An 11,719-nucleotide genomic window follows, 5' to 3' on the forward strand; every position below is an offset into this window, starting at 1 on the left:
ATGGAGATGTCAAAAATTGGGCATTTTCATAACAACATAAAATGGGTAAATTAACATCATTAAATACTATCTCTTCTGATAATAATAATGCGTAAACATTACCCGCGAAAATATTTGTTCAGTTCCGGCATCATTTTTTAGAAAATAGTTTGATCTCAAAGAAATTAGCATCTGAATTATTTACAAGAAGTGCACTTTTTCAGAAATGGTTGCGGTCGAGAAGTAAAGATAACTTCAGCGAAAGGAATTTGTTGTGTAAGTTTTTCTATCCGTAATACATATAAATAGACTTTTCTATGATTTCTTCGGTTCATTACAGCAAGTACGGTTCCGGATTCCTGTAAACAGGAATACTGTCCTGCAGAGAATTATGGCCTTGCACATGAGGCCAAGTCTAGAACCCGACGAAACAAAATTATCTTCTGTCTGTCATGAGAGAAAATATGCCACTTGCGGAAGGAGAAGGTGGAGGCAGGGATCGTTCCCAAATAAAGATAAAACTATTGACGGCTGTCGACTCCAAAATTTATTTGAATTGTTTCTTAAAACTGCAATAAATGTTTAACTTATTCCTATCAGTCTTTAATTACGATGCTGCTCGTATAATCCAATCTGAGCTTATTTGAATACGCATACCATTATTTATGTAACATAACCTCACATCTTCAAAAATAAAAAATGGGACATATTTACCCATTTCGCCAATAAACCTCAAGAGCAAAAATTACCCATTATATGAAGTTCAGGGGATATACTCATTAATGAGTAAATCGAGTTTACCCATTTAATGAGTTATGCCGCTTTTCTTCAAAATGTGTACGAAAGTACCCATTGATGGGTACTTGAGAGCTTCCGTGAAGGGAAAGAGTGGAAACTGTCAAACTGATAATGACGGCCCCTCATGGTTAATTTGTTGATTTTAGTACAGGATGTTGTCGTGATAAATATTTTTGGATTTTGTACACGCATAATCAGAAATTAATCAATTCTGTGGTCTAAAAATGCCGGCCCAGATCCCGCTCGGAAACGTCTTCTAGAAATCTCCCGTGATATCTCTGAGACAAAAAAATAAGTCTCCTACACTGAGTTTAATTACCATCTAAATTTTATGTGCAACGCACATATATTTTTGCAATCAAGCTTTGCAAATAATTTTTATTAATCATGCACATAAACATTGAAAAGTTTTTGGCTCTTCAATTTTATGTGCAACGCATACATAAAATAAATGCACATCTAATATAATTTATCGAACTTTTTCAATATTATCTAAATGCAACTGCAGATATATTTCGTGTGGGCAGCTTCATAAATCAAATGCATGCTTAGTTATTTATTATACACTGCCGGAAAAAACCTTCCGAAGTTCATTAACTTACCTTATGAAGCTTAGCCACAAGAAAATCAATTGAAAATCATAAGGTTGCCTTATGGAACAGAATGAACCTTGGATGAATTTTGCCCATAATGAGACATATGTTCCTCATAAAGTTTGCCTTAAAATTTTCATTGATTGACCTTATGAAATTTTATAAGGCAGTGTTATGAAGTGCTTATATTGATGGTATGATTTTTTTAAATTTATTTCAACTTAAAACAAATTATGAATTAAAACCAAGCTGATAAAACGTTTTTTAATAATTATGTCTTTATTAAATAAAAACTCACTCCCACTATAGTCGACCATTTGCATTGTTATGAGACATATCTTCTTCTTCTTCATCGGCATTACATCCCCCACTGGCACTTAGCTTTTGAATCAATTGAGTTATTAACAAAATATAAAATTGATTTGGAGAAATCGATCAATACAGTTACGCCCCTACACTCAGAATAATATGCTTATTGAATATATGTGTTTTGCACATATAATTTGACCAGTTACCTTCACTTTTACAAAATATGTGCGACGATAATGGATTATTTCTGATTTGATCATCATAATTTGTATGTGCAAAAGTATTGAAATTTTCAATAGTTCCACACATAAAATATATTTTGATATTCACCGGCATGTTTTCATAAGCATTGCACATATTTTCCAATTAACGAAACCCTGTCAGGCGTTTGAAAAACTTTTTATTTTCATGTTTTATTTGTGTTTATTGATAATTGTTGTTCTTATGATATAGTTAACATAACAGAAACCTCAATGAATATTTCAGACGAATGCATAACATGCATTTCGAAACCCACGAAGATACTGCACCCTGCTACTTATGAGACTATTGGTCATGTCTCCTGGAGCCCTGCAAATTGGATGCATTGTCCAGTGAATTGTCTAAACCTTCTTCCTGCTACATCAAGCGAGTTTCGTCGTTACCAGTGACCTTTTTTGGCCTGAATAATGAACAGATTCTCCAAATTTGTCCCGCGCAAAGTGAACCAGCGTCGAAACCAAAATTTCCGTATACGTCAACTCTCAAATCAGCCTCAGCGGAAATGGCAGCAGTTATCAAGTCGTTAATCTGTAATCTTTGATGACTTTGATTGACTATGCGTTTAATCATAGTTATTAATAACTTACGTTACTTCTCCGGCTAGCTGTTTTTCGCGAGCTTCTTCGCTCGTACAGCGCAGCTTTATAGGAATGTGAAACGCCAATCATCTCGTCGTTTTTGTAGTAGTTTGAGCCTATGTGCGATGTATATTCAGGTTCTGAAATAGGTACAAAATTATTACATATTATGTAATAGATAATCCACATACAACTATTTACCTTGAAATCGTTGAGAAACTTTGGTGAACTCAGTTCTTTCAAGAAGTATTTGCAGACTTTTCCTTCTCCTCGAGTTTTCGTATATGTAATTCAGTTGCAGCATAGAGAAATTTCCGCTTTTAGAATTGAATTTCAAATGACAAGAGTAATATTTTGTTTATGTTGTGCACTACAAATTCATTTAACGCATAATGTAGTATATTTGAACCTCTTATAATAATTATTATGCATACATAATTTTTATAAGGCGCACTTAGAATGTAAATTCTGAATTGCGCTCGTCGTCTATGTGGTTTTTGCACTTACAATTTATCAGCCATTTAATTTGAGTGTATGAAACTAAGAGAATGATACTTATATGTCCAGGAAGTCGAGACAATTTCCAACCGGAAAATTTCCTAGACCGGACCGAGAAACGAACCCAGCCACCCTCAGCATGGTCTTGCTTTGTAGTCGCGAATCTTACCGTACGGCTAAGGACATATATCCTGTAGCAATAGAATCATAATATATCCAATTGCTCTTTCTAATCAGACTACACCGACAAGGAATTGCATCCCTAATCAGCTGTTAAGTAGCAACACTATAACCAAATAACTAGTACATATTACTACTGTAATGTATCAAAGAATGTATCAAATATGCAGCCTTGGTCCAGTGATACCGACACCGATATTACGAACGAAATAGGTCTTGCAATTTCCAAGTTGAAAGCATCCAAATTTAGTTATTGCCGAGGACGTTTTCTGGTTGCTGCTTCGATATTATCATAAACTGCGAGCGCAAGCAAAAGATGTGTCGTAAGCATGAAACATCCAAGCTCAGTTTCTTGCTGATAAACTATGAAAAGGTGTCGTTCAAATCGGCCTACGTAGAACAAATTTAGTATGCTGCTCGGAAGGTTATCGCATGAAGTCGTACAAGAACAATTTCTTCAAAACATTTCCCAACTTCGATTTCCTTCTGCCTTGCAAACTTAGTCAAAAATGTTAATTTCCTATGACGGGACAAAAAATTGAACCCAGTCACCTTCAGCATGATCTCGTTTTGTAGCCGCGCATCTCACCGCATGGCTAAGGAAAGGTCCCAACATTAGCATTAGCTCACGAACTGTTGATCAACACGCCACTACATAATAATCAAAAGGAGCTATTCCAAGCAGAACTTTCTGAATGGTGTCCAAACTGCATGAGATGCTGAAACCGATGTGCTGTTAAAAAATGAGTGAGGGCATGACTGGCAACTGGCACCGGGACTGTGTGTTGAGTGCTGACCAGTATGGTTCTGAAGTTGAAGAATTGGCTGAATCTCCTCAGCATCTAGGTACCTAAAGAATTGCACCGATCACTCTATCCCGCATTAAGCTCAACGGCTACTACAGATGCCCGAATAGTTGTTTTCCAGCGTGAGAGCCATCGGTAACACCGTTTAGTCTAGCCGTACGCATACTTTGATGTTTTGGCGACTAGCTTTGCCGTTCTTAGCTGGTGGTCAAGCTACGCCAAGCAGTTCCAGATCGTCCATATAATTCCTGAAATTGATAAGAAAAATCAGTCAGTCATTGATTATGATTATAATGCTATAATACTCGAGTATTACGTACTGCAGTCCGAAGCTTGGAGTCTATTTATGTACCGGAGCTTTCTTCTCAATGACGAGTTCACGAGTTGCTGTTTCAGACGATGATTCAATTCATCGTTGTCTTCCTGAACTGAAAAATGAAAATGTTGTATATAGTTCTTTCTATAAGTAATTCTAAACCTTGTGGCCGAATATTACCTTGATTGTTTCAACCGAAACTTGTCGCTTTCCCACATCATTCGTCCGTTTGGCTACTTCTGTCAGTGGTCGTACTGATGTCAGTGATCGTTCCGAAGTCGGAGGAAACCGGAAAATGTTATTTCACAGGAACAGCATCATTCCTCAAACCGTGTACACATTTTGCATAGTAGAGGGCACTAATCGTTGGGGGAGGCAAAACTGAAGGACTTGTGGAGTTGTTTCCGACTTTGGAAGACTTCGGGGGAGTGTCTTGGTCGAATCGACTGAATAACCGACACATGCAGTTGCTTTTATATTTTCGGACATCTTTCTGACATGGCAGTTGTTGTAATGTTGCTGAAATGGAAGGAAATATAGTTATTGTAAAAATTCGTGATTATTTCGGTTGAAACAGACTCACATTGATGGCGTAGAAAAAATGCTGCAGAAAGTGAGCCATTTTTTTGGTTAGCTGTCAAGACGATCAGGATGAACACTGTAATGAACAAGGTCTGTTCATAAGAATACCTTATGAAAAGTTTACACAAGAAATTCATATGAATTTCATAATTCAAACTTATGATTCCCATTGGTACATTATGAATTGAAAATAAAATGAATTCATTCACTGCCAAAAATATCTATATAAGATATATGTGTCGCCGTTATAAATTTTTGCAATAGCTCCACTCTAATATAATCGATATAGAGCCACACATAAATTGAGTAATTGCTAATTCGAGATTACACATAAAGTTTATTTGGATATATATTTTATTAGTAGTTCGCGTGGAGAATGGTTATGTCTGCGCTGATATACATCATAAGTTAAATCTATGGATTTTTGCCAATAAATATGTGTGAATTTTTAGTAGTGTTGGGTTTCATAAGGCAAGACTTATGAAAATCAAAATGTATTTTCTACCAGTGTACAATAAAATTCACCAATGAAACACAATGTATTAACAGAAAAGTTTTTAATTTTCTACTTGATGAATAAAATGATAATGCAATAATTTAAGATGCAGCACAATTTCTATGATTGGCATTTAGCAACCGAAAAAACTCGTCGTAGTAATCACTACAAGGCATCTCTTGTAGCTTTGGACGGTGAATACTATCCACTGGTTGAGGACGGATATGGGTAATGCTACCAGGACTGAACGGGAATCGACCTTGAAGGAGAGATACCGTGGCGTCGATGCGTTGATGGTGGTCCGTGGTAAAATATAGATGAGAAAGGTACGACAGGTGCAAGGAATTTTCCGTGTAGATATGTTTTGGTATCAGATTCAGTGGACATATCTTGGAGGATCCGATGTTTTCGGCGACGGATCATTAATATTCAGCAAGCTTCTACCCGATACCGACAAAGTATCAGCGCGTTTCATCAGTAGCGATGACTCGCTCGGTGGCAACTGCGGCAGACTGTCAGGAGGTGGTTCTGTGTTTGGTTGCTGGAACTCTACTTACTGTACTTACAGATCATACTTGATCGTTTTCTAAATTATCCACTCCAGGGCGAGCTTCAGGGTCTTCTCCAAAGGATGCGAAGTTTTCATGTTCAAACGGGCACCATCTTTTCTAAAGTGGCGCTCTGTCTCAAAGTTGACTTGATTCCGGATGCCGGAGTTTTCTGAATGCTGACGCTGATGTGGGTAAAAGTGGTAAAACTGTAAATCCATGATGATGCACACACACCTAAAGCAGGAATTAGATCAAAACTAGAAAATGGAAACTAATTAGTAGACATTTTTGATTTAAAACAAAATTTACTTACATTTTGCTGCCAGAGAAAATTTTCATCCGACCGACCATCAACTTTCTATACCAGAAAAATTTGTTTATTAGAGTTCACTAATGAGATTTATGTGCAGCTATAAATATTTATCAACTATCGACCATTGCACATAAAATTCATTGGTAGGTCGTATGGCATGTAAATAGACTACCTTTAAATTACATTTAGTTAGCTATCAAATATTGTTGTTGATGAATTAATTTCAAATGCTGCACATGAATTCGTGATAACTTCAGTCGAATCTTTTTTATATGATGCGCGCACATAAAATATAAAGGTGGTTTCATTTCAGTGTAGATATTTTTGGTCGATTTCTAGAACCTGTCAGACCTCAAATCCGCCTCAAATGCAACAACCGTTTAAACCGGTGTCTACCTCAAATTTTAGACGAGTAGACCGTTTGAACCGGAAGGGATTTGACATATCGATTCTCTTAGATAACGCAGAGATATCTAATAGACAAGGGTACCACAGTTCTTCTAGATTTTTGCTAGATGTGGTAGAGACATGGGTGCCTAGTGATTCTTCTTCTTTTTGTTCTTGTTTGTTTTCGGTTTGTTTACTTTGGAAACTATTTAAGCATTTTATTATAAATTTTATTATAAATATCTATTTTATTAGTTTTTTTTTTGCATGACATCGATGAGGCGCAGCAGACAGAACCCTTCTTCTTCTTCTTATTGGCATTACATCCCCACACTGGGACAGAGCCGCCTCGCAGCTTAGTGTTCATTAAGCATTTCCACAGTTATTAACCGCGAGGTTTCTAAGCCAGGTTACCATTTTTGCATTCGTATATCATGAGGCTAACACGATGATACTTTTATGCCCAGGGAAGTCGAGACAATTTCCAAACCGAAAATTGCCTAGACCGGCACCGGGAATCGAACCCAGCCACCCTCAGCATGGTCTTGCTTTGTAGTCGCGCGTCTTACCGCACGGCTAAGGAGGGCCCTCGACGGTAAATAGGCGATGGCGCCGTCGTTTTAACTGGCCACTCCAAGGTACGGCTACGGGAAATTGGCCCATAAGAAGGATCCTATTCAAATGGAAGAAAGGATTATTTTAACTGGCTTGAAGAGAATATGCCAGGAAGGACATTATGCAACACTATCGGCAGGAACTAATAACCGGGACGTGTGAGTCCCGAAGAACCGATATAAAATTCATGCAACCTCAGATGAGCTCACGAGACCAGCACCGCCAGAGGCGCTAGTGTATTTAACTCACATTTCGGTAAAAATTTTTGATAGTGTTTTGGTAAGTGTAGACTTATTTGCTGTGAGTTTTGACAGAACTCTAACTTCAACCCGAAATACGTTTTATTTACGTTTTCCTCTGTTTTCCGTCCATTAAAAACATTCCGAGTTTGATAAATTGAAAAGTGCGGTACGGTGCGGAAATTTTTCTCGGGAAAGTGGTGCAATTGTGAAAAGGCATATCGGAAGAAGATTAAAACACAGAAGAAGGAAGAAAAGCAGTGGAAAAGTGTGAAAATTGCTGGTGATTCTTAAGGCACAAGGGACGCCATTTTGAAACTAATCAGTGCGCGAGAAGAAGAAGAAGCATAAAGCTAGAAAAGTGTGAAGAACGGGAATGATGGGAACGATGATCCCCGATCTGGGGGCGGTAGGCGGATCGCAAAATTAATGGATACTGGACATGACATTGCAGCGGCAACAGGGAATGTACACAAAAGAAATCCTGGAGCACCGAAGGAAAACATCACCTACACAAGCATGGACACGGGACCATATCGCATCTACTTTGAGTTGCGGGACAGGGCTGAAGGACAAAAATAAACAAGTTTTCGCTAGGAGCAAGTCTTCGCAAATGGAACAGTACAAGCCGTTCATCACGGATATGAAGTATGTCGGACTGCACAAAATCATCGTTTTCGTGAGCAGCTATATCAAAGCAAACGCTTTGGTAAACGATGTCAACAGTGGATGCAGTATCTATCGTGCTTACGTGCCCAAGCATCTCGTGAGTATCACGGGGTGATCCCTGAATACCGACTGAAATCGATATTGACGACATCAAGGCGGACGTCATCTGTGAAGTTCCGATCTTGGAAATCAACAGGATGACGCGGTGGGATGGACAGAATCGAGTACCGATCAACCGACTTAGCATTACGTTCCGAGCTAAAGAGCTGCCAACCTTGGTTAAAATCTTTTGCTGCGTCAGTCGAGTGAAGACATTCACCCAAAAGTCGTGGTCTGCAGGAACTGCCTAAGGTATGGACATCGAACGGACAACTGCAGAGGAGCAAGACGGTGTGACCGATGCACCCTCAGACACGAGGAAGAGCAGGATTTCGCGAACTGCCAGAATCAGAAGAAGTGTGTACACTGCCGTAGTACCGAGCACGATTCGACCGATTCAAACTGTCCGGAACAAAACGACAACTCAAAATCAAAACTCTCATGGCGAAGCGAAATCTAACCTATACCGAAGCCAGGGAGGAAGTTCCCACAGTATCACAGAACCTGTACGAGCCTTTGATGAACATCGACGAATTCCCGGCAGTGGACCAAACATATGCAACGATGACAAGCGGACAATACACCTGGAAGGACCCGCTTCGAGCGCAGTGGATACAAACGAACCAAGAAAGGAAGAAGATACAGGCAGCAGTGCAAATTCAAAAGGAGGAGAAGGATAAACAGCGCGGAAAGAAACCAAGAATGACAATACCGAAACAGACGAGCAACACTACAGTGGAAAGGAATCAAATTGTCAAGAACTTGCAAAGTGATGGTGTTACAGGAGTGGCCCTACAAAATCCTTTCACCGTGACGGAGAAAGAGCGTTGGGAAACCATGATGCAAGAAGCGTACTCAAAATCGAATCGAACACATCAAGAAGCAATGATGACTTTTACTAGGACTTCATTGGAATGCTCGGACAACGCGACGATATAAAGAATTTGTTCAATATGTGCACCAAAAAGCATTTTAATCTCGCCAATACGGTAGTATGTAGCACAGAAACGCAACAGCAGGCAGTCAACTTTAACAACTAAAATGGCTTCTAACGATATATACATCCTACAAACTAACATCCAAAGTCTTTACAAAATAAGGCAGAACTTCACCGACTAGTGACAGGATCAAATTACACAGCAGCTATTCTTTCTGAAAAGTGGACTCAGACAGATTTGGAGAACACCAACAAATACGACGTTGCTGGTTTTCATTTCGTACCTCACTCTAGAGATGACGGATACGGCGGGGCAGGGGTGCTGTTATCCAACAAATGGAATTTCGCTAAAATCTCAATGGCAACAACATCACGCCTAACGCAAGTAGTAAGTATACACATTTTACACCTAGATATCGTCGTTACATCGGTATACGTTAGTCCGACGATCACAGCAGTGGATTTTGAAAACGATATCCAATCAATAGTTGCAAGTTTGCGAAACTATAGAAGAGTTATCGTTGGTGGTGACTTTAATGCACACCATTTAAGCTGGGGAGACGAAAATACCGATCGAAGGGGCGAAATTCTAATGAACGCTGTGAATCAAAGTAGCTTTCTGCTACTCAACGATGGAACACCTACGTACATTCCGCTGAGACTAGATCGCCGTCCGACTGCCATTGACATAACTTTGTGTTCGCTATGTTTTGCAAACTGTATGCAATGGAAAGCATTGGACAACAGTATTGGTAGCCATCATCGATGTATTCAAATTGTTTGGACACAGGAGAGGACAGTTCGATCCGGTTATTTCTTTGACAAGAAAGCAATAGGAAAACAAATTTTCGAGTTGCGCGCCGAGGATGTCTCTACAATAAGCGATCTGCAAAGACAAGTCAAGAAGATATATAAAGACAACAAGAAAAGGACATAAGGACACCAAAATTCTGGTGGTCCGAAGAAGTAGATGCTGTATGGAAGGAGAAGAATAGGGCGAGACAACAGTTCAACCGGGTAGCAAGCATGGAAAACCTACTGGAGTTAAAACGGAAGGCTGCGTTGTTCCAACGGAAGAAAAGAGAAGAAATCAAGAAGAAGTATGATGGATTCCCAGATGAAGTGGGACCGTTCACGTCGGCTAAAGAGTTGTGGATGAAAGTGGGGCGGTTAACCGGAAAAAGGAATGCGAAAAAGGGAAACAACATTATATATGACGACCAAGCATCAGCGGAACTCTTCTTGGACACTCACTTTGGGACTAACGATGTACAACTTGGGCACACAACAGGAATGTTCAGCACAACCACACTGCTGGACAAAGAAAGCTGGAATAGGATACTTAACAGCAAAAATGGAAGATCAGCTCCTGGTGAAGACAACCTGACGTACGAGATGCTTCGGTATTTACGACCCGAGGTAACAGCAAGCATTATAGAGGATTTAAACAACATGTGGCAGCGAGGTTGCTTGAATGATAACCTGAAAACCATCAAAGTCGTCGCAATCCCCAAGCCAGGGCGTGATCAAAATACACCGTCTGGGAAAAGGCCGATTTCATTAGTCCCAACGCTTACTAAAGTAGCCAACACAGCTGTTTTGGAGCGACTTAAAGAAATACTTGACAACGCAAATGCACTTCCGGAAAACTCGTTTGGATTCAGAAAGGGATTGTCAACCAACACCTGCATTTCCTTCGTAACGAACTGGATCAAAGAAAGTAAACGAAGCAACATGGTAACGGCACTGATTTGCATAGATCTCTCTAACGCGTTCAATGCGGTTCGCACAGACAGGTTAGAGGAGATCCTATCCAGAGTAGGTGTACCACACGACATTCTTATGTGGATATCAAGTTTCTTAAGGAATAGAACCATCTTTCTACAAACTCGTAACAAGAAGATCAGTAGGACCATCAGCAATGGGCTTCCGCAAGGTGATGTGTTGTCCCCACACTCTTCAACGTTTATACTCTAGAACTGCACAAAATCGAGAAGGATGGAGTCGTACTTGTACAATACGCAGACGATTTTGGCATTTTGGTCAAGGCGAAGACGTTGGACAAGCTAAAAGATACTGCACAGGGATATCTGAACGAGTTCTCCGAAAAAGCAGCCCACCTGAATCTGGAAATAAACGCTGCCAAAACCAAAGCCATACTTTTCCAAAATAATGACAAGGAATTAAACATTGGTATTAATGGGACGAAAATTGAAACGGTAAAAACCATCGCTACTTGGGAATCACGATTGACCGCTACCTAAGTTTTGGAGTACATATTAGAGAGGTTCGAGAAAAAGTTCAACACAGGCTCAATATGGTGAAAATCTTGAGCGGTACTAAAAGCGGAGCACACCCGGAAACACTAGGACGAATATACGTAGCATTGTGCAGAAGCGTTTTAGAATACGGTTGCTCGGTGTACAACAATGCGAAACCCACAAATCGGCGCATAATATCAGTCATCAACAACCAATGTTTACGAAAAATTGTAGGAGCAACTAAATCCACAC

General features: G+C 39.6%; 1 protein-coding gene across 2 annotated transcripts; it reads right to left on the reverse strand.

Annotated features, from left to right (window-relative positions):
* Window positions 1-2,076: 2,076 nt before the first annotated feature.
* LOC134217292 (uncharacterized) lies at window positions 2,077-4,982 on the reverse strand. 2 transcript variants are annotated; one of them, XR_009980981.1, is made up of 6 exons: window positions 4,902-4,982; window positions 4,499-4,837; window positions 4,323-4,430; window positions 2,720-4,250; window positions 2,528-2,658; window positions 2,077-2,475 (listed from the first exon to the last, which is right to left on the reverse strand). XR_009980981.1 is itself a non-coding variant. In XM_062696050.1 (3 exons), the coding sequence occupies exons 1-3, from the start codon at window positions 2,820-2,822 to the stop codon at window positions 2,298-2,300; spliced, it is 405 nt and encodes a 134-aa protein (XP_062552034.1). In that variant the 5' UTR covers window positions 2,823-3,138; the 3' UTR covers window positions 2,077-2,297. The 2 variants fall into 2 exon arrangements, 1 of the variants encoding a protein (XP_062552034.1); XM_062696050.1 differs by lacking the exons at window positions 4,323-4,430; window positions 4,499-4,837; window positions 4,902-4,982 and having other exon boundaries at window positions 2,077-2,468; window positions 2,720-3,138.
* Between the last annotated feature and the right edge of the window lie 6,737 nt (window positions 4,983-11,719).

Source organism: Armigeres subalbatus, chromosome 2 (genome assembly GCF_024139115.2).
Source record: "Armigeres subalbatus isolate Guangzhou_Male chromosome 2, GZ_Asu_2, whole genome shotgun sequence".
Taxonomy (NCBI): domain Eukaryota; kingdom Metazoa; phylum Arthropoda; class Insecta; order Diptera; family Culicidae; genus Armigeres; species Armigeres subalbatus.